Source organism: Megascapheus bottae, chromosome 9, assembly GCF_031878675.1.
Source record: "Megascapheus bottae isolate mThoBot1 chromosome 9, mThoBot2.hap1, whole genome shotgun sequence".
Classification (NCBI taxonomy): Eukaryota; Metazoa; Chordata; class Mammalia; order Rodentia; family Geomyidae; genus Megascapheus; species Megascapheus bottae.
In genome coordinates, this window is record NC_143517.1 from 15,668,314 (window position 1) to 15,692,476 (window position 24,163).

General features: G+C 39.2%; 1 protein-coding gene across 4 annotated transcripts in view; it reads right to left on the bottom strand.

Moving 5' to 3' along the window:
* Armc1 (armadillo repeat containing 1) overlaps positions 1 to 24,163 on the bottom strand; it is a 55,285-nt gene that overhangs the window by 23,608 nt on the left and 7,514 nt on the right. Inside the window, exons 1-2 of one of the 4 annotated variants that reach the window (XM_090338888.1) lie at positions 16,502 to 16,809; positions 6,442 to 6,662 (exon numbers count right to left, since the gene is read on the bottom strand). In XM_090338888.1, coding sequence (XP_090195014.1) covers positions 6,442 to 6,624 — 183 coding nt within the window. In that variant the 5' untranslated portion in view covers positions 6,625 to 6,662; positions 16,502 to 16,809. Of the gene's footprint in view, positions 1 to 6,441; positions 6,663 to 13,378; positions 13,397 to 16,501; positions 16,810 to 24,163 lie in introns of those variants that run through there. The other 3 variants (XM_090338890.1, XM_090338889.1, XM_090338891.1) reach the window with 3 other exon arrangements.

The window sequence follows — 24,163 nt, forward strand, 5'->3', positions numbered from 1 at the left end:
GCTTGAGCTCAGGGCCTGAGCACTGTCCTTGGACTTTCTCAAGGCTAGAGTTCTACCACCTGAGCCTCAGCACCACTTCCAGGTTTTTTCTATGTATGTGGTACCGAGGAATTGAACCTGGGTCTTCATGCATGCTAGGTAAGCACTCTACCACTAGGCCAAATTCCCGGCCTGGCTTTTACTTTTTAATCCACCAATTTTACATGTTTAGAAACTGTTCAGTAACTTGTATCATCAAAACAGTATCTAAGGGGAGAAGGGATCCTTCGAGTTATAGTTATCACATTTGTTGTTTACCTTATCAAAGTTAGGTTGTTCTGGTTTATTTTTACCATTTGATCTTGACAGGAACATCAAGAAGTATATTCTATTTACTAATTTCAATGCGTTATTTCAAAGCCATTGCCTCACTACATATACTGTAAACTTTAACAAAATTACTAAAGAGGACAAGACACCTTTATGAAATGAAATGATTCTAGTTTTACTATAATTCACCTTTAAATGTGTCTTTAATTAAACAAAGAAAAACTAATGCTTGCAAATTTTCTACTTTGTGAGTTTAACTTTTCTGAAGTACATTTTTACAAATCCCTTACGTGCTTCCTTCTTAGGGATCTTATTTAACAGCTCCCTTTTACATTTAAACACTGTCATCATCTACAGACTTTCTATGTAATTATTTGCTGAACACATTGGTACTTGACTTTAAGCGTATTTTCTGTGTGGTCTACATTATCCAAACTCTTGTCATTTTAGTCCACTCACCTTTCTCATTTCCACTGATTCTTTGCCTTTTAGTTTCAAACTGCATGATCTTTATTAAAATGTGCCAACTATGAAATCATAAAGTGAACATATATGAAGTCACAAACCCAGTCACTTCTTTTCCTTCCTGTGGTTACTTCTCCTGTGGCTTTCCTTTCATCCCAATCTTTATTTACCTTCTTTGGAAACTTCATTGGCTACATTTAAAAACTAGCAGAGAGGACAATATATAGTAAATGTTTTCAGACTCAGGCCGTGAGGAAAGACTAAAATCTTTGAGAGAAGATGAAAAGAGTCCTACAATTCCTCCTCTCTTCCTGCACTGTAGGCAGACTCTAACTAGAATTCCTAATTGCCCAAAACTTGGAAGAAAAAACTGACAAACAGGACTACAACTACTAAGGAATGTCTGCACAGAAAAGAAACAATTACCAGAACCAAACAACTTATAGAATGGTAGAATATCTTTGCCCACTATTGAAAAGATACAGAATTAATTTCTAGAATATGGAAAGAGTTAAAGGGGGCCGGGAATTTGGCCTAGTGGTACAGTACCTGCCTCACATGCGCAAAGACCCAGGTTCAATTCCTTGGTACCACATACATAGAAAAAGTTCTAGCCTTGAGAGCCCAAGGATAGTGCTCAGGCCCTGAGTTCAAGTCCCAGAACTGGCAAAAACAAAAACAAAAACAAAAAAACCAACCAAACAACAACAAAAAAAAAACCTAAAAAAAAAAATAAACAATGGGGGCCAGAAGCATAACCTAATGATAGTGTACTTACCTAGCATGCACGAAGCCCTGGGTTCAATTTCTTGGAACCACATACACATACTGTGGCCAATGGGTGAGTGCCTGCCTAGCATGTATGAAGCCCTGGGTTCAATTTCTCAGTACCACATACATAGAAAAAGCCAGAAGATGTGCTGTGTCTCAAGTGGTAAGAGTGCTAGCCTTGAGCAAAAGAAGCTCAGTGACTGTGTCCAGGCCCTGATTTTAACAAAAGAAAAAATGGTGCTATGGCTCAAATGGTAGAGCACTAGCCTTGAGAAAGCTTAAAGACAGTGCCCAGGCCCTGAGACTGGTAAAAAAAAAAAAAGGATAAAAAAAAGGAAAGAAAGCACAAGGATAGTGCCCACACCCTGAGTTAAAACCCAAGACTGGCCCAGATTGGTCCATATATATATGCCAGTGAGGAAGAAGAGAAAGAAGAACCTATATATACTGTTGGTTGGAATGTAGACTAGTAAAATCACTGTGGAAATCAATATAGAGGTTCCTCAGAAATCTAAATATAGACCTACCTTATGACTAACATACCACTATTGGGTATATATCCAAAAGAAGTACTCAGAAAGATAACTGAATATCTATGTCTACTGCAGCTCGCTTCATATTACTCAAACAGTGAAATCAGTCAAGGTTCCAAAAGGAATGGATAAACAAGATGTGTTATATGTACACAGCCACAAAGAAAAAAATGAAACTGGAACTGGAGCCATGACAATAAGTGGTAGAGTGCCGACCATAAGTGAAACAGTAAAGATAGAGCATGAGGTACCGATACTGGCACATATACACATGCACCAAAAAAATAAAAGAAGAAATTATGCCATTTGTAAGCAAATGGATGGATCTGGAGGACATCATATTGAACAAGAACAAGATAAGGCAAGGGCCAAAAAAAAAAAAAAAAAAAAAATCAAGCCATCATATGTGGAAGCTAGACCCAAAAGGCACATTTATCCATGAGCATATACAAATAAACCTACAGTCTGCATATATGAAAGTAGAACAATGAAACCCATTTCACTGTTTTAGAAAGTTATGGAAAGGAGAGTGATAAAGAGAATGAGATTGGATAGAATACATTGTATACACAAGTGGAAATGTTACAATAAAATAACCCTGCCATGCAACTAATGTCTGCTAGTAAAAAAAAAAAATTCAATGAAGTCCACTAAAAACAAATTGTAGTAGCTTTCTTATTAGAAATTATATAAGCCATAAGCTGGGTACGGTGGCTCATGCCTGTAATCCTAGCTACTCAGGAAGCTGAGATCTGAGGATCAAGGTTCAAAGCCAGCCTGGTCACAAAAGGACCTGAGACTCGTATCCAATTAACTTCTAGAAAACGGGAAATGGGGCTTAGCTCAAAGGTAGGGCAGTAGCCTTGAGCTGAAGAGCTCAGGCGACAATGCCCAGGCCAAATTCAAGCTCAATGACCCACCAAAAAAAAAAAAAAGAAAGAAAGAAAAAGAAATTATATAAGCCAATAGACAATGCAGCAGCACCTTTTAAAGTCCAGGAGGAAAAACAACTAGCAAATCTAAGTAAGAAATGTTCATGGAAGTTCCTCAGGCAGAAAAGAAAATGATATTGAAATCTATATTAAGGAATGAAGGATGCCAGAAATGGTAAATATGAAAACAAATACAAAACACACTCAAAAATGTTAATTTCTTTAAAAGATAACTTTAAAGAAAAAAAGAAATGTAGGTGTTATAATTATATGTAGAAGTATAATGAATAGGATGGGAAAAATGCAAATATACTATAGTATGAAACTCATGTTACACATAAAAGAAACAAGACTTATTTAAAGGCAGATTGATAAGTTAAACTGTATTATAAAACCTAAAGTAACCATTAAACAAACTAAAACAAAACCTAAAGGCTGAATGAATAAGTCAACTAAAATGATAAAAGGGGTTATGAAAACACTATCTTTTTCTTCAGACATAGTGGGAAATTATGCCCATTAAATTCTCTATGATTTCATATTCCTTACTATTCAGTCTAGTACCTCCAACCTATCATACCATTTCAATCACTCAGTTGTCAAGATGCTAATTGCCTTGCACAATCTTTCTACCAAATTTACCTGGCCAAGTATCAACTCTGGACAAATCCAACTACTTGGCTCTCAGGGCCTATAGCAGGCCTGAAGTAGGGGAGAAAAAGTAGTTTCATAAACAAGTCCTATGTATATGAATCCGCGGCTACCAAGCTAAGCAATATCTCAACAATGATGAACAATCTCACCAGCCTCATCAGGCTTTATCATTTTTTGTAATTAGGAAATTACTATCCTTAACATCTGCCTGCTCTGTGGGCCAGGAGTCTGGCCTAGTGATAAGAGTGCTTGCCTACCATGCATGAAGACCTGGGTTCGGTTCCTCTGTACCACACACATAGAAAAATCCAGAAGTGGTGCTATGGCTCAAGGGGTAGGGTTCTAGCCTTGAGAAAAAAAACCCAAGGACAGTGCTCAGGCCCTGAGCTCAAGTTCCAGGACTGACAAAAAAAAAATCTTCCTGTTCTAGAAAAATATGAGACATGAAATAAGGTGAGTTTAAGGCCAAACTTGAGTGATATATTAAGACCTTGTCTCAAAATCTTGCTTCAGGGGGCTGTGAGTTTGACCTAATGGTAGAGTGCTTGCCTAACATGCACGAAGATCCAGGTTTGATTCCTCAGTACCACATACCTAGAAAAGCTGGAAGTGGAGCTGTGGTTCCAGTGGCAGAGCATGCTAACCTGGACAGTGCTCAGGCCATGAGTTCAAGCACCAAGGACTGGCAAAAAAAAAATCTTTCTTCAGTCCCAAGATCCTGTTTAGAAACTACACCCATTGTCTTCTCATCCTTGGTGCATTTCTTACTGAAACGGGATTAAGCAAGGCGACATGCCATACTGTGCATTTATTACTATGGTCCACTCAGATCAATGTCAGGTTTGCTGGCTAAATATCATTCTATGAAGACAAAATGACAAATTCATGTAGTTTGATTTTCTAAAAGGAAAATTATATACATTTTTTTTCAATGCACCATTACTAGGGCTTGAATTCAGGACTTGTGCTCTTATTTAGCTTCTTCGTTCAAGGCTGGCACTCTATAATTAAGAGTGCCACTTTTGGCCTTTTATTTGTCAACTGAAGATAAAGTCTGATCCTCCTGAGTAGCTAGGATTACAGGTGAGCCACCACAAACACACAGCAAGGGAAAAGCATATTTTTGTTCAAACTTCAGAAATTACAGTGGGCTAGGAGTGTAGCCTATTGGTAGAGTGCTTGTCTAGAATGCACGAAGTCCTGGATTTGATTCTTCCATACCACAGAAAAAGCCAGAAGTGGTACTATAGCTTAAGTGGTAGAGCACTTGCCTTGAGAAAACCCAAGGACAGTACCCAGGCCCTGAGTTCAAACACCAAGACCAGCAAAAAAATAAAATAAAAGAAGAAAGGAAATTTCAAGAAAACGAAAAACTTATCACGTGGGTTGTTTTTTTTTTGGTCCCAGAGCAGAACTCAAACTTAGTACTTGATGCTCTACCACCTGAGTCATAGAACATATGGTAAGGCCCAGGACAGGCAAAAAAAAAAAAAAAAAAAAAGAAGAGCATTTCACACCAAATCTAAGAGAACAAAACATCTTACTTCGAAATATTTCACTATATATCTGAGACACGAGCTCTTTAAAATTATCTTAATTAGTATAATAGCCTACAAAAGTAATGATTTTTTAAATGTCACCTACTTTCTTTTTTCTTTTTTTGCCAGTCCAGGGCTTGAGCTCAGGGCCTGAGCACTGTCTTTGGGCTTTCTCAAGGCTAGAGTTCTACCACTTGAGCCACAGAACCACTTCTGGCTTTTTTCTATATACATGGTATCAAGGAATCAAACCCAGGTCTGAGTGCATGCTAGGCAAGCACTCTACAACTAGGTCAACTCCTGGCCAGTATCACCTACTTTCTAATCTATATTTATTACTACTATAAAACACTGTTTATGGAAGGCAGGCACTGGTCCCTTATGCCTGCAATCCTACTCAGGAGACTGAGATCTGACAATCAAGGTTCAGCCAGCCCAAGCAGGACAGTTTGTGAGACTCTTACATGCAATTAACCATTAAAAAACAAACAAACAAACAACAACAACAACAAAAAAAAAACCCCAAACCTGAAAGGGCTGCAAGTTTGGCCTAGTAGTAGAGTGCTTGCGTATCATGCACAAAGACCCGGGTTCAATTCCTCGGAACCACATACATAGAAAAAGCCAGAAATGGTGCTGTGGCTCAAGCGGCAGAGTGCTAGCCTTGAGGAAAAAGCCCAAGGACAGTGTTCAGGCCCTGAGTTCAAGCCCCAGGACTGGCAAAGGGGGAAAAAAAAAAAAAAGTAGAGAACTGGAAGTGTGGCCTAGAGGTAGAATTCTTGCCTAGCATGCAAGAATCCCTGGATTCAATTCCTCAGTACCACATACACAGAAAAAAACAGAAGCAGTGCTATGGCACAAGTGGCAGAGAACTAGCCACTGGCAAAAAACAAACCCAAAATGAAACCTAGAAGTGGTGTTATAGCTCAAGAAGTAGAGCACTACCCTTGAGGAAAAGAAGCTTAGGAACAAAGCCCAGGTCCAGAGTTCAAAACCCAGGATCGGCACTAATAAAATGTTATCTTGTTAAGTGAAAAAGTTACACAACATTCCATACATATAGTATACTACTGTTTGTATAAAGGCACTACATACATACTATCAGTCTGACTCTGCACCTATAGTAATACAAACTTATTTCACATAGTATTTTTTCCACCATGTCATCTAATACTTTTGCAAATTCTCCTTAAGTGCAAAACTAAAATACTGAGGCTGAAAATGCTAAAGGCAACTCACAAGCAAAGCTGAGTGGACGACAGCAGGATTGGGATGGTCCATAAATAAAATAAGGCCAGGCAGACATCCTTGATCCTGGACAATGGCTCTTCTATTTAATGGATCTGCTGCTAGATCCCGTAGCTGGTTAACTACTGATAGAGCATCAGGCTCTTCATTCATGGTGGAAGAAGAAGAATTCATCTTCTATGTCATGCACATGAAGAAAATCTTCTCAAGTTCTGTAAAAAAAGGTTTTCAAAGTTAATTTTAGGCTTCTCAGGTTTAGTATGACGCTTGTTAAACAACCAAGATTACATCGTTAGAAGCAGATGAATCTAAATCACACACACACACACACACACACACACACACACACACACACACACACACAAGCCCTAAGAATTGGCAATTCTAATTTGAGAGAACTAAAACGAACATAAGAAGCTGCCTGAAGAAATCAAGTTATTTATGTGTGCAATGTCTAAAGAACATATGTCAGCCTCAATATTCCAATAAATTCCCTTTTAGCAATACATATTTTAACACCAAAATCACAATAAACAAGACCTTTCAAGCTTGTAATCTTTGCTATAGTTCTTAGTGTAATGCTGCCATGGCTTCCCCCTCTTCCCAGAACATGCCCGAGTCTAAAGTAAGTGCTTTGGGCTGGGATATGGCTCAAGTTGTAAAGTGCTTGCCTAGACCAAGGCCCTAAATCCAAACCTTAGTGCTCCCCCCCCCCCCACACACACACGTACACCTAAAAAAGTAAGCAACAGATGCTGAAGAAAAAAATAGCTAGCCAGTAGCTTATCTATGAACAAGACTCTAGCATGCTGGATCTACAAATGATTAAAAAAAAAAAAAAAAGACAAGAACTGTCAAGACACAGGCCCAAATAAAAGCTTTTAAAAATGGTAGGACCTAATAAATATCTCTCAATACTAACTCTCAATATTAATGGACTCAACTCTCCAATTAAACGGCATAGGCTGTCTAGTTGGATCAAAAAGCAAGAGCCATCATTCTGCTGTCTTCAAGAGACACATCTTACCCAAAAAAACAAGCAGCTTTTGAAAGTGAGAGGTTGGAATAAACTCTATCAAGCTAACGGCCCCCATAAACAGGCTGGAGTTGCCATCCTCATATCAGATAAAATAGACTTCAAACCAAAATTAGTAAGAAAAGACAAAGAAGGTTACTACATACTACTAAAGAGATCTTTCCTCCAGGAAGACATAACGATCCTAAATATTTACACACCCAATCCCGGAGCTCCAAACTTCATCAAGCAAACTTTACTTACACTGAAACCATACATAGATCGAAATACAGTGACTGTCGGTGACTTTAACACACCACTTTCACCTATGGACAGATCAACAAGGCAAAAACTCAACAGAGAAACCTTAGAACTGAACAACTATATAGACCAACTAGATCTAACAGACATCTGTAGAATATTCCACCCAGCAACAACACAATATACGTTTTTCTCAGCAGCACATGGAACATTTTCCAAAATAGATCACATGTTAGGCCATAAAACAAACCTGGACAGATTCAGAAACACAGAAATTATTCCATGCACACTCTCAGACCACAAAGGCATCAAACTGGAACTGAACACACATCTCCACCAACGAAAACCCTGTAACTCATGGAGACTGAACAACACATTGTTGAATCACCAATGGGTCATCGAAGAGATCAGAACAGAAATCCAACAGTTTATGAAATTTAACAGTAAGGAGCACACAAAATACCAACTCCTTTGGGACACAGCAAAGGCAGTACTCAGAGGAAAATTTATAGCGCTGAGTGCCTACAACAACAAGTTGGAAAAATTGCAAACCAACAAGTTAATGTCCCACCTTAAGCTCCTGGAAAAAGAGCAACAAACCAACCCTAATCCCAGTAAAAGAAAGCAAATAATTAAAATCAAAGCAGAATTAAATGATTTGGAATCCAAAAAAATTATAGAAAGAATCAACAAAACAAGGAGTTGGTTCTTTGAAAGAATTAACAAAATTGACAAGCCCTTAGCAAATCTTACCAAAAAAAGAAGAGAGCATATCGAAATAAACAAAATCGCAGATGAAAATGGTAATATCACGACAGAAATTACCAAGATCCAGAACATCATGAGGGAATACTTATCAAACCTTTATGCCAACAAATTTGAGAATCTAGATGAAATGGATGAATTCCTAGCCAATATTAACATACCCACACTGAACCAAGAAGAACTAAGCCAACTCAACAGGCCTATTTCAAGCTCTGAAATAGAAATGGCAATTAGAGAACTTCCACCTAAGAAAAGCCCAAGGCCAGATGGATTCACAGCTGAATTCTATAAGGTCTTCAAAGCAGAGCTCACACCAATACTCCTCAAGCTCTTCAACGAAATTGAAAATGAAGGTTCCTTACCAAACTCATTCTATGAAGCCAGTATAACCCTCATCCCCAAACCAGACAGAGATTCATCAAAGAAAGAGAACTATAGACCTATATCTTTGATGAACATCGATGCAAAACTTCTCAACAAAATACTGGCCAACCGTCTACAACAACTCATCAAAAAAATTATACACTATGATCAAACTGGATTCATCACAGGGAGGCAAAGCTGGTTCAACATACGCAAATCAATTAATATAATTCAACACATCAACAGGAGCAAGGACAAAAATCACATGATTGTCTCAATAGACGCGGAAAAGGCATTTGACAAGATCCAACACCCCTTTATGTTAAAAGCTCTGGAGAAACTAGGAATCCATGGAACATTCCTCAATGTAATAAAGGCTGTGTATGAGAAACCTACTGCCAGTATTACACTTAATGGTGAAAATCTAAAGCCATTCCCTCTAAAATCAGGAACGAGACAAGGATGCCCACTCTCTCCACTACTCTTTAACATAGTACTAGAATTCCTAGCCAGTGCAATAAGGCAAGAAGCAAGCATAAAGGGGATCCAAGTAGGGAAAGAGGAAATAAAACTATCCCTCTTTGCAGATGACATGATTCTGTATTTAAAGAATCCTATAGACTCTACTCCCAAGCTCCTTGAGCTGATTCAAAGCTTTGGAAGAGTAGCAGGCTATAAAATCAACCCTCAAAAATCAACTGCCTTCCTTTATGCCAACAGTGAGAGGAATGAGGCAATAATCACGAAAGAAACTACTTTCACAATAGCCTCAAAGAAAATAAAGTACCTAGGTATTAGCTTAACTAAGAATGTAAAGGACCTTTTTGACGAAAACTTTAAAACCCTAAAAAAGGAAATTAAAGCAGAACTAAGGAAATGGAAAAACCTCCCAAGCTCCTGGATTGGAAGAATCAACATTGTGAAAATGACAATCTTGCCAGGAGCTATCTACAAATTCAATGCAATACCCATCAATATCCCAATGTCATTCTTTAAAGAAATAGAAGAGGCAATCCAAAATTTCATATGGAATAATAAAAGACCCCGTATAGCAAAAACACTTCTTAGCAGAAAGAACAGCGCTGGAGGAATTTCAATTCCAAACTTTAGACTCTATTACAGAGCTATAATTCTCAAAACAGCTTGGTACTGGCACAGGAACAGGCCTGAAGACCAATGGAATAGAACTGAGGACCCAGATATTAAACCACAGACCTATGGCCACCTAATCTTTGACAAGGGAGCCAAAAAAAAAATAGAATGGAAGAAAGACAGCCTCTTCAACAAGTTGTGCTGGCAGAACTGGTTAAGCACCTGCAGAAAACTAAAGTTGGATCATTCTTTGTCACCTTGCACTAGAATTAACTCCAAATGGTCAAAGACCTGGAGGTAAAAGCTGACACACTGAAAACTCTACAGGAAGGAATAGGAGATACACTAGGCCTCCTTGGCACAGGTAGAAACTTTCTTAATAAGGACCAAGAATCACAACAAATCAGAGAAAGGCTGGATAAGTGGGACTGCATTAAACTGCAGAGCTTTTGTGTGGCAAAGGACATAGCTAGTAAACTAATCAGGAAGCCTACAGAGTGGGAGAAGATTTTCACCAACCAAACAACGGACAAAGGCCTCATATCTAAAATATATCAACAACTCAAAAGATTTAATCACTCCAAAACTAACCTCCAAAGTAACAACCATCCCATTAAAAAATGGGCCAAAGACTTAAAGAGAGTCTTCTCTGAAGAAGAAACAAAAATGGCCTATAGACACATGAAGAAATGCTCAACATCTCTGGTCATAAAAGAAATGCAAATCAAAACAACTCTAAGATTCCACCTCACTCCAGCTAGAATGGCCAGGATCAGGAAAAGGAATGACAACAGATGCTGGAGGGGATGTGGCCAGGAGGGATCACTGCTACACTGTTGGTGGGAGTGCAAACTCGTTCAACCACTATGGAAAGCAGTGTGGCAGTGCCTCAAAAGGCTAAACATAGAACTCCCCTATGACCCAGCAATTCCACTACTTGGCATTTACCCAACCACCCAGAAACAAGGACATACTAAACCCACTAGCACAACAATGTTCATTGCAGCACTATTCACCATAGCAAAGATATGGAACCAACCTAGATGTCCCTCAGTTGATGAGTGGATCAACAAGTTGTGGTATTTGTACACAATGGAATTCTATGCTGCTGTCAGAAAGAATGACATCGCCCCATTTGTTAGGAAATGGAAAGACTTAGAAAAAATCATACTAAGTGAAGTAAGCCAGACTCAAAGGAACTTAGGCTCAATGGTTTCCCTCATTCGTCATAATCAGTAGAAACCTTGGGCTCTACTAGCAGAGATTTGCAATAGAGCAAAATCTTGATACATAAGGACATATAATGTGAAGCTAATTGAAAGGACCTCCAGGATAGTGAAACAAAAGCCATATAATGAATGATTGTTGTCCTTAATGTACTATGTTGTCTCTCATCTCCTTTGCTGTCCCTTGGTTATCTCATATTGGTATAGTATCTCACTTTGTTATCTGATTTATTGAATTTATTTGTATTTGGATATTTGAAATTTGATAGGGAAGGGGGGAAAAACCAAGACGGGTGGGAGGTGTGGGGGGGGGAGGGATACGGGTACCAAGACATGTGAAAGGGTATCAATGTATGTGAATTAATGCACCTTCTATCTGGCAAATATCATGTAACCCTTTTACTAATTACAATAAAAAAAATATAAAATATATAAAAAAAAGATTAAAAAAAAAACCCAAAACCTTAGGTATAAAAGGAGTCAGAAAGCTCTGCAAGAAATCAAGAAAAATGTCCATTGTGCCCAGCAGTTTATCACAATAAACCTGAAGTCAATCTTTGTGGTTTCAGAGTCTCTGCTTCTCCCAGAGTCTGCTCAGACCAGTATCTTCTTAGTTACCAGTATCTGCCTCCCAATTCCACGTGGCCTGAGCAGCTGTCTTCCACTCTGTATACAGTCCTTTTACATTCGGCCTATTTTTCTTCCATATAGACAAACAGAGTACTGGACATGGTGGTACATGTCTAATTCCAGCACATCAGAGGACAGAGTAGAAAAAACACAAGTCAGGCCAGATGGGGCTACATACTGAGATCCTGCTTCAAACAACAACAAAAACTAAACAAACAGAAAAGCTGGGCACTGATGGTTTACCCTCTTATCTCTACTAAACTACCAAAAATAAATAAGTCAGAAGTAGAGCTGTGGCTCAAGTGGTGGAGCGCTAGTCTTGAGGATAGCCCAAGGACAGTGCTCAGCCCTGAGCACCTTGGGCCCTGAGCTCAAGCCCCAGGACTGGAAAAAAAACAACAAAAAAAAGCTTAGTCTAGTACCTAATACACTGTAAATATTCAATAACTGGGAGTTTTAAGTTACATAGTGTCAAATATAAATGAAAATATATTCAATAAATTATTAGAGTAACTTCTTCAGGAACTTTAAAACTGCTAAGGAATGTTAAATAGTAACCCCTTTGTACAACTAAAGGTAATATATATATATTTTTTTTAAATCACAGAAGTATGGTGGCTCATGCCTGTAATCCTACCAGCTCATGCCTATAAACCTACCAAATCAGGAAGCTGAGATCTGAGGATCTTGGTTCAAAGTATTCCAGGCAGGAAACTCTGTGAAACTTTTTTTTTGCTAGTCTGGGGGCTTGAACTCAAGGCCTTAGACACTTCTTGCTCAAGGCTAGCACTCTTCCACTTGAGCCACAATAATATTCACTTCCGGCTTTTTCTGACTATGTGATACCAAATGCTAGGTGAGCACTCTATCACGAGGATACACAGCCCCTGTGAGACTCATGTCCAATTAACCATCAGAAAACCATAGCCATACCAATGGAAGTGGTATTGTGGCTCAAAATGGTAGAGTACTACCCTTGCACAGAAAAGCTCAGGGACAAGTCCCACAACTGACAGAAAAACAAATAAATAAATCACATTCCAAATGAAGTACTGTAAGCTGATATTTTTTTTTAAATCTCCAAGCCAATGCAAAACAAAGATTTGGGGAAAAGAGTGCTTTATATAGCAGGTATTTGTTATTCTCAAAATGAAAATATTATACTCTTGTAATTTTAAGGTCAAAATGGAAGAAAAAGTAATGAACACAACACAGGAAAAAACTAATAAGGGGTTTAGGCCATATTGTCTCAAGTGCCCTAGACTGTCATTGTCCTAAAAAATCTGTTTATAAACCATTTTCTGTATGTGTTATCACCAGTAAGAATCCTGGAACCTACAGGCTCAAAGGCCTGAAAGCCAAGTCACAGTTAAGAATCAAATACTTGGGAGAAATGGCTTTTTCACAAAACATAAGCCTTGAAGTTGGACAAGTTACATTGTTATCTCAGATGTCTGTAGATAACTATTCAATTGAAATCTCTAAAGTAACATGTATCTTCCTGTTCCTCTGAGATGAACAAAAATACAGTTAAGACTTTAAATCTTCATAGCCCATAGAAAAGAAAAATACTCACGCAAGACCTGTCTCTGAAAAGGTCAGAACACACAGAGGCATCAGAGCATTTGATGAATATAGCTGACAGAGTTGTGGTCAAATGACATAAGTCCTATTCAAATGAAGTTAAAAACAAAACAAAACAAAACACTGAAACTGTGGTGTATCCTCCAAATCACCGGTTTTATGTAAAACTCCTCAATATTAAGGGGGGAGGGTTTGTTTTTGTTTTAGTCAGTACCAGAGCTTAAACTCAAGGCCTCAAGTTTACTTGTCTTCCTTGTTCACAGTTGACACTCCACCACCTTGAGCCACCTAGCTTATTGCTGGTTAACTGGAGATGGAATCTCAAGAACTTTTCTACCCATGTTGTCTTTAAACTGTGATCCTCCAGACATAAGCCTCCTGAGTAGCTAGTCTCAAGCATTTGCCACTGGCACTTTGCAAGACTTCATTTTTCTTTTCTTACTTTCCCCCTTTTCCTCTGCTTGGTTTCTGAGACACCATTTATAGTATATGCTGGCCTGACACTTAGATCCTACTGCTTCAGTATCCATAATGGTGTGCTGGCCTAAGCCACCACACCTGGTTAAAAATATTTTAATAATACAAAATAGCAATCTGATCAATTTTACAACAACCAATGAACCATAGCACAAGAAAAAAACAAAACAAAAACTTGGGCCAGGAGTTTGGCTTAGTAGTAGAGTGCTTGCCTAGCATGCATGAAGAACAGAGTTCAATTCCTTGGTACTATATACATAGAAAAAACCGGAAGTGGTGCTGTGGCTCAAGTGGTACAGCACTAGCCTTGAGAAAGCCCAAGGAGGGTGCTCAGGTCCTGAGTTCATGTTCTAGGACTGGCTAAACAAACTTTTCTCCTACCTTCTAATATGAATGCCACTACACTAGCTCAAAAGCAAAACATTTCTAGTTGTGGTTTTACTGAAAGCACTACTGTCAATAGGTACTGGACAACCTACATTAGAAAAAACTAAGATTGGCTGGGCACTGTTGGCTCATCCGTGTAATCCTAGCTACTCAGGAGGCTGAGATTTGAGGATCATGGTTGGGAGCCTGCTCAGGCAGAAAAGTTCCCTGAGACTCTTATCTCCAATTAACCACTCAAAAATCGCAATTGGCTCTGTGACTCAAGTGGTAGAGAGCTAGCCTGGGGCACCACGAGCTCAGAACAGCACATGGGCCCTAAGTTCAAGCCCCACAACTGCCCCAAAAAAAAAAAAAGGAATAAACAAAGATTCTTGTTACAATGCAAATTCCTAGGCACAACACTAGCTCTAAATAGGAATCTATCTTAACAGTCCTACTTAGTGGGCTTCAAGACCTAAGTACACTAGGTAATTTCTGGTTTAAATAAAAGCCACTAAAATTATACATTGGTGTACAGCAATGAACACCTGAATAAAACCCTTTTCATTTAGAACTCTACAAGAGACTATCATGAGTAAGTACCATAAGGGTGTCCAAATTTGGCATCAGGTTTATTACCAGATATCCTAATAAACTGAAAAAACAAAAAACAAAACCCACAGGCAGTAGTAAATCTACCCACTTCCTTCAAAAGAAACTGATTGGAGAGTCTAGATAAATGGAATACATCTGTGAGGAAAATTATAATAGCAAATTAGATTCTACACAGATTGTAAATAAACAGAAGGTCTAGAATTTTACTTAATGTCAAAAGCATTTAACATTTCTTTTGTCTCAATCTGCCTTTTATTTTAAAATCAACAACTGATGTCTAAAACATCAGTATTGAGTTAGCTTAAATACTGATGTCTACATTTTAAGATTTTGACCTGCTAAACTAAATTTGTCAATATTAAATTTTTTTAACTTCATCACCTATTATTTTTTCTTCTGTCTTTCTATATTCCAGTCTCTTTAGTACACAAGCCTCTATTTTCTCTTACATCTAGTTAAATTTGGACAAATTATAAGAGAATAAATGTGTGGGAGTGTGGCTCAAGTGGTGGGAAGCCAGCCTTGAGTGAAAAAACAAAGAGCAAAGGTCTCTGAATTCAAACCCCAATACTGTGTGTGTAATGCATACACACACATACATACATACACACACACACACTCTCTCCAATCTTTAATGAGCATTCTTATCACCTTAGGGATCTTGTTAAAAAGTGTATTCTGATGGAGTAGTTGGAGTGGGCCTAAGGTTCTCTGAGTTCCAACAAGCTTCTAAATGAGTAGTTGGAGTGGGCCTATAGTTCTCAAGAGTTCCAACAAGCTTCTAAATAAGGATGATATTACTTGTCAAGAGGTGACATTCTAGAAGCAAGGAGCTGGACTTATGTGAGACACCTGTAACTGTACAGATGCCTGAAAGGTTTTCTTTCCTCAGCCAAGATACATTTAAATCAAACAATTATTTAGTTCTCACAAGCTAAGAGCTGCAGAGGGTATACACACTTAAGTCATTAATAAGAAGGAGGGGTGTGGGGGGGAAACAAGCGCTGAAATCAGACCTAACTTTCTCCTCCATAGCAACTAACTCTAAATAACTGACAATTCAGACAATTCAGTTCCCTCCTCCAAGCTTTAGATTCCTCACAAAAGAATAAGGAGCGGCAAAAAAAAGAAAGAAAAAGAAAACAAAGTGAAATGACTATCATCACGGCAACCGTCAAACAAGTAAAATAGCTTATCCTGTGAGGACGTCAATTCTGCCTGGTGTTGGGAGTACTGTCACTAAAGGAGGTGCTAAAGGCACAAAAGCCCACCGTACTGAGACGTGAACTGAGATGTGAGGGTTTCTCTTTTATTAAGCCAAACTCAAGCATGTCGTTCTGCTCTTGGGGGACTTGCGGGTGCACGACACGGTCATGAAGAACCAGAAGTGGTTGACATCCATCACTGACAAAGCAAGAGCTATGTAAAAGTTGGGGAGGAGGGAGCTTCGAAGAGATGAGAGGAAGCTAACACTTTCCCAGAGCTTGACGACTGGGGTTATTTTCAAGCGCCTCGGGGGCCGCACCCCAGAGCCCAAACCGGTGGGCAAAGCCGACGACGCCCCTTCCGGAACCGGTCGGCGGCCTCAGCGCCCGGGCCGTTTTCCATGGCCTTCCCCGTCCCACCACTTTGTCCGCCGTCCCCGGACCCCGCGTACCGCTCCGAAGGTCTAGGCGTCCAAATTCAGTCACACCATCGGGGACACGCCGAATGAGGTAGCGGGAGCCAGGTAGGGCAGAGCGAGTCCCGGCGGCGGGAACCGCGGCCTGAGCAAAAGCAAAGAAGCGGCCCAACTCAAGGAGCCAAAGAGCGAAGGCGCTGGCGGGGAAGGTTCTGCAGACTCGCCCCCAGTGACCTGTCACCTCTGTCGGTCTTGCTTTCTTATTGGTCAATCATGGTTCCAAAGCGAGCACAATTACCCAATCAACGCAGGCCTTCTTAAAGTAAGGCGTTCATTGGTGAGCTGGAGAGATGCACCCAGCAAACTCAAAGGACTGGCCCAATGAGAACCCAGAACACTGGATTGACCCTGACGGCTCTCCGTCCGACCAGCGCTAAATGGAGAACTATGCTATCCCGTGGGAACCGACGGCATTTCCTGACTACAGTTCCCGGCGTTCCCGCTGCGGCATGGCTTTTCCGCCGCGGCCACCGGAGATTTAAACTGAGCGGTTCCTAATTGAGGAACGTTTTCAGTGCTAATAAAGTGATTTCCCGTGACATCCACTTCCGTGAGTCTTCACCACCTTCAAAGACGGTGTTTTTGTCGTCGTTTATGCTGGTCCTGGGCCTTGAACCCAGGGCCTGGGGGCTGTCCCCGAGCCACAGCTCCCCGTCTGGCTCTTTGGTGGCTAGTTGACGATGCGGCTTGCGGACTCTCCTGCCCAGGCTGGCTTCGAGCCGCGATCCTGAGATCTCAGGCTCCTGAGTAGCGAGGATATCAGAGCCACTGGCACTCGTCCAAAGTTTCTTGTTTTTAATCCTCAGGCGACCCCTGGGGTTCGGTCGTCTGGTTTTGGGTGTCTGCTGTAGGTCTAACAAACCTAAAGATGCAAAGTACAGTTTTATTTGTTGAAGTGGTAACTTTTTAAATCCAGTTTTTTTTCTTATAAGGAAAAGAAAATGAAGTATAGCTGTTTTTGTTTGTTTACTATTTCCCTCTGTTTATCAAAAGAAAGGCGTACATCTACTTGCTATCCATCTCTTAAGGTTTTCTTTAGTGTGGACTTTGTTTTCTGCTCAAGATTGGCCCTCTGTCTCTGACGTCACTTCCTCTTTTTGGTTAATTGGATATAAGAGTCTTGGACAGTTTTCTGCGTGGCTGGCTTCCACCCGCGATTCTCAGATCTCAGTTTCTTTTAGTTCCTTTAGCTAAGATTACAGGCATAAGTCACTGGCGCCCGGCTTTGGGTTTTTTGTTATTGTTCCACAGATGATCTCGAGATGTAATCTAAATGCCCCAGACCAGTTTTTGAGAATAGTGCATTGGAAAGTTTGAATTTGCTCTTTCACGGTTTGATTCTGCTAACTCACGCATATATTAAAGTTAGAAGGAGGTTGAGAGGCTTCTAATGGAGAGTTTGGGTAAGAATATCCCTTTTTCTAGTATCCTGATACCTCATAAGTGAATTTAAAAACCAAATGGTTACTTTATTTGAAATTCTCCGTGTTCTCTTGGTTTTGGTGATTCTATTGTAATCAGCTCCAAAAGACGTTTAGTATGGTTTGGATTTCCCATAGCCACAAGAGGGAGTAGTGATAGGTGAATACTGAATATAAAGGAAAAAGAAAAAAGTGACATGAAGCATACAGCTCCTTTGAAACAATCTGCTATACCACCTGCTGTTGACAAAAAAAAAAAGACAGAAAGAAGGGAGAAAAGAATGTAGAAAAAAATCCAAAATAAATGAAGTAAGTCCAAAGGGCAAATCAGGGTTAAACATAACCCATCTGGTTAAATAAATGATGTTTTGCTCGGTATTAAGAGGAAAATAAGCTTGGTAATTATTTTTGTTTTTGCTAATGTATATTAGGAAAGGAAAAAGTGCATTTTTCCAATTAGTATTCAGTGGCAGATTTTTGACAATGTCCGGAATATATGTTCCATGGAGTATCTTGGAAATTCACAATCTAAAATTGAATATACTGTTTGTTATTGAGGACACTAATTCTTCCTGCAAACTGCCAATACAAAGAAAATATGACTGGCATTAAAAACCAGAGGACATAGTCATACAAAAAAATTGCTAGTTTCTTAAGCTATGAATTACAGGCTTCAGAGATACCTTTAAGGTTTTAAGAATTCATATTCCCACACTAAAAGTGTCTGAACTTGACACCAGTGAAATTATACTACAAACCACTATGAGTCATTGCTTGTTCTTAGTATTGGACATCTTGCCACGGGACAGAACTTGAATGCCATGTTTCTCAATAGCTTAGTTGCTTAAGACACATTTAGATACTAGCTATTTGATTTATTGAATTATTTAGCAATCTTCTTTTTGAATACATGCATAGACAATCTTACCCATGAATTTGAAGACAGGAAATACATAATCCTTTCCCTCAAAGACTAAAGAATCAAAGAAGAATATACCTATGTTCTAAATGTAACATAAGGATTTTTTCTTTTTTGTGTTTCTTTTTTCAATGACAGTCCTGAAGTACAGCTACCCAGAACATGAGGAGTTACACTTACTTGAGGGGCAATCTGGTGATGATGTAGCAATGAGGCCTTTGCAAATTGTGATACTAATTCCAAGCAACAGATGTTTGTACTCTTGGAAAAACTTAAAGAAATTCAGGGAGCTCTTCAGCTCAGGCGACCGCACAATCTCTTGAGCAACAATACCACTTCTGGTTTTATGGTGGTTAATTGGAGATAAGAGTCTCATGGATTTTAATCCCCAGACTGGCTTTATTTTTTGGTTTTAGTTTTGGTTTTGCCAGTCCTGGGCTTCAGCTCAGGGCCTGAGCACTGTCCTTGGACTTTCTCAAGGTTAGAGCTCTACCACTTGAGCCTCAGCACCACTCCTGGCTCTTTTCTTTGTATGTGGTACGGAGGAATCAAACCCCAGTCTTCGGTCTTTGTGCATGCTAGACAAGCACTCTACCACTAGGCCAAACTTTCACTACCCCCCCTCCCCCGGGGTGGCTTTGAACCGTGATCCTCAGATGTCAGCCTCCTGAGTAGCTAGGATTACAGGCGTGAGCCACCACACCTGGCTGAGATTTACTGATTTTTGTTGACTAAAATCTTCTACAAAAAGTAGGATTGTGTTTCATGTGTCTTACACGTTTACAAAATGACATTTTGTAATAAAAAATGTATCTTTTTTCTGGAGCCTGGCACTGGTGGCTTACACTTGTAATCCTAGCTACTCAGAAAGCTGAAATCTGAGGATTGAGTTTCAAAGTCAGCTAGGGCAGGAAAGTTCTTGAGATTCTTATCTCCAAATAACAACCAGAAAGCAAGAAGTAGAGCTGTGACTCAAGTAGTAGAGTGCAGCCTGGAGCACAAAATTTCAGTGACAGCACCCAAGCCCTGAGTTCAAGCCCCATGTCTAGCATATATATGCACACACGTGCACGTGCGCACATACACACACATACATTTTGGTTAAATTACAAATAGTTGGTTAAATTTTTCCAATAACATGAAAATAAATATTACATATTTTGTTGGCCAGCTCTGGGGCTTGAACTCAGGGTCTAGGCACTGTCCTACCACTTGAGCCAAAGTACCACTTCCAACATTTTCTGTATATGTGGTATCAAGGAATCAAATCTAGGGCTTCGTGCATGCTAGGCAAGCACTCTACCACTAGGCCACGCTTCTGGCCAAATAATACAATTTTTACTATATATATGTAGGCTATATGTATAATGACTATGTATACTATATGTAATATTATTAAGCATATTTTTAAAAAATCAAATCCTTTATAGAAGTATATAAATGTTTATAGAAGTATACAAATTCAAATGTTATATGAGCTTGGGAAATATATGAATAATTACTTTTAAAACCAAGATATAATCTACATTTTCACCTGAAATGAGTAGGACAAGATCTACAAAGGAGAAATCCATCATATAAATAAAAGGCTTAAAAATGAAAGCCTTTACTGGGAGAAGAGATGTGTATGTGTATGCATGTAATCATTTCACATGCAGTAAAACCATATATGTACTTTTTCTTCCTCACCCCTTTTCTCACATCCCTCCCCGCTCCTTCGCCCTCTTTCTCCAGAGGATGGCATCAACCTAGGGCCTTTCATATGCTTAGGACCATTGTGTCACTTCCTCAACTCTAAAGATCACATTTGTTAATGTAAAACAATATATTCAACAGCAAAGTAAAGAAGGTATGAGTTAGGTTATAAGACAAAAAGGGTATTTAGAGGTGGGTGCTGAGGGCTTAAGCCTGTAATCCTAGCTTCACAGGAGGCTGAGATCTGAGGATTGAGGGGCAGGAAAGCCTGTGAGACTTTTATCTCCAGTTGACCATCAGAAAATCAGAAGTGGTGCTCAAAGTGGTAGAGTGCTAGCTTGAGCAGAAAAGCTCAGGTACAGTCCCAGGCTCTCAGTTCAAGCCCCAAGCCTAACAAATTTAAAAGGTATTTAGCAGCTCCAGTAAACTGCTTTTGCAAATATGAAAATGACAAATAAACAGGTTGCAAAACAGTTACTGATACAGAGGATTTATGGTAAGAAATAAGGCAAAAGGTCTTGAGGGATGATCTGAGAGTTCTTTAATCACTCAGTTATTTATAGCACAGCATATTCCAAAAGAAGTAGCTGCTTAATTGCATGGGTTAAGCCAATCTCAGTTTGACCATTTTCTTGCCCTTTGAATTTGGACCAGTCACGGGGCTACATTGAGATGCAGACATTTGCTTTCTGAGAATGCTGTAAGTATTCCACTCAATAATGTATGTGAAAGCACAAAGCCTATGCCTAGACTATGTTTTATAAAAGTAAATTCAGTATAATTTATGTCTCAAAATCTACTCTCCAAAAAATTTATGATTCTGTTGTGAAAAACTTAAGAGTGTTTACTCATACTGGGATAAAAATGAAAGAGAAAAAAAACAGTCATTATGTTTAGATAATTTTTTTGGTCAATTTTGGGGCTTGAACTTAGGGCCTGGACACTGTCCTTGAGCTTTCTCAAGGTTAGCATTCTACCATTTGAGCCACAGTATCACTTCTGGATTTTTCTGTGTATGTGGCAACAAGGGTTGAACCCAGGACTTGGTGCATACTAGGCAAGCACTCTACCACTAGGCCAAACTCCCAGCCCCCCTTTAGATAATTTGAAGAAACTAATTCATATTTCAAAAGCAGAGGGGATGCTCAATCACTAAATTTCTCTTTTTATAAGAGCTACGCTTTAGGGTAACAACAAAAAATTAATCTGAAAGCTAATAGGTAGAAATAAACATTTCACTGAGGCTGTAGCTGAGTGGCAGCACCTGAGCCTAGCATATCCTTGTCACTACAGGAAATTTAAAAATTTTTCTAAAAACATAAAACACAAACATTTAACCTACCATTTGCAGACCCTCATTGAGATTATGGATCTAGATAATGATCATATAGTTGTTGATGTAACAAAGAGAAACATGAACATTGTGAGCCTTCTAATGGAGTCACATGATCACTGAGGAAGCATTCTTTTTTTTTTTTTTTTGGTACCCTCTTAGGGTTTGAACTCAGGACTTGGGTGTAGTCCCTGAGCTTTCTTTGCTCAAAGATAGCATTCCATCTCTTGAATCACACCTCCACTTTTGTTTTTTTTGGTGGATAATTGGATGTAAGAGTCTCACAAACTTTCTTGCCTGGACTGGCTTTGAACCACTAGCCACATAGCTCAGCCTTCTGAATAGGTAGGATTACAGGGGTGAGCCATCAGTGCCTCGCTTGATCAAGTATTGTAGGGAAATACAATCAATCCTGTGTACCTAAGTTTGCAAAAAAAACAAAACCAACACAATTATTTGCTGCCACCATAAGGATACAATCAGCAAAACTCTGCTTCTGGGGAAGTACTACAGAAAAACTTCATTCATTCATTCATTCATTCATTTTTTTATGTGTACCTGTCCTGGGCTTGAACTTGGCCTGGACATTGTCCTTGAGCTTGTTTTGCTCAAGGCTAACATTCTACCACTTGAGCCACAGCTCCATTTCCAACTTTTTGGTAATTAATTTCCTGTCTGGCTATCTTTGAAACATGATCCTCAAATTTCAACCTCCAGAGTAGCTAATATTAAAGGCATGAGCCACCAATGTCAGGATATAATCAGTTTCTTAACAAAACAAAAATGCAGAGGAGAGAGTTTTAAGATTTAAATACATATTCACAGATGTACTAGGCTCCAATGGCTTACCTTCTAACCTTAGCTGTGTAGGAGACAGATCTGGAAGCCTACAGTTCAATGCTAGTCCAGGCAGAAAAGCTCAGTGGACATTATCTCCAAAAGAACCAGCAGAAGACAAGACTGGAGATGTAGCCCAAGTGGTCAAGTGCCAGCCTAACAAGCACAATGAAGAAAGAAAAGAAAAAGGAAGAAGGAAAGAAGGAAGGGAGGATGGAAGGGAGGGAGGGAGGGGGAAGGACAGACACGGATGTAATGTGTGAGGTGAGGTTTTTGGAGAAGAGGGAAGAAAGGATAAAAAGAAGGGAAAGGAAGGAAAGAAAAAGCACAGACTCACAGATGTAATTTGTGAGGACTTTAGACCTTTAATCAATTTACCTGTCCAGATAGATTTTTTTGAAAAAATCAGCAATGTAAATTTGGCACTAACGATACCTGAAGAAATAATGTCTAAGATCCAACAGTGATACTGTGAATGTTTTCAAAAGGCTCTGTCATTTTAAAAAATAATCCCCAGGTTTTGACCTCAGGACCTTGTGCTTGCTTGAGTCATGCCCTCTTTATTTTTCTTTTAGTTATTTTTCATATAATGTTACCCAAGGACAGCCTTAAGCAACAATCTTCCTACCTGTGGTCTCCATTGTGGGTAGGAATACAGGCAGTTGCCACCTGCAGGGCTTGTTAAATGGTGCTGACATTTTGTCTGTGCTGTCCTTGAATTGCAATCCTTCTAATCTCCAAATTCTGAGTAGCTGAAATTACAGGTGCATCCCACCATGCCCATCTCTGAATCAACTCCTGCTCTTTTAAATCATTAAATACACACTGGTGTATTTATGGATAGAGTGACCTACTTGAGATTGATTCGTTTCAGAAGAATCACAGCACAGAAAATTTTTTGCTGAAGCTGGCTGATGGATAGAAGATTCCCAGTTCTGTGTTTTTAACTTTTTCATGTGATATTTTCCATAATTGCAATTTTAAAAACAACATAAAAAGAGCCCTGCAGATCTGGGTCAGTTCCAAGGATTGGATTATAAAGAAGACTGCTCAATCTCCAGAAGGCTGTGGTGTTTACATATGACCTTTCTGTCAGTGATCTGAGAAGAATGAAATAGTTTCAAGGTGCAGAATAAACTAAATGATAAAATTGAAATAACTCAAGGTTTTGTCATTAGGTAACAAGATAAAAGGGGTTTTTTTTGCACTATACCTTTTATTTATTTGCTTGCGGTTTGCTTTTATGATGCCTAATGGTAAAACGAGTTTTATTTTGTTGTTCTGTTACCATTACTAATGAAAGTTTTTTACACTAATAGATTACATGTGATTAGAAAAATTACTACCCAAAACTATTGCATCTATACAAAGCCTAGCATTAGTATGTACAGAGTGTGGGTTGCAGTAATTAATATATTTAGTCCTATTAATAA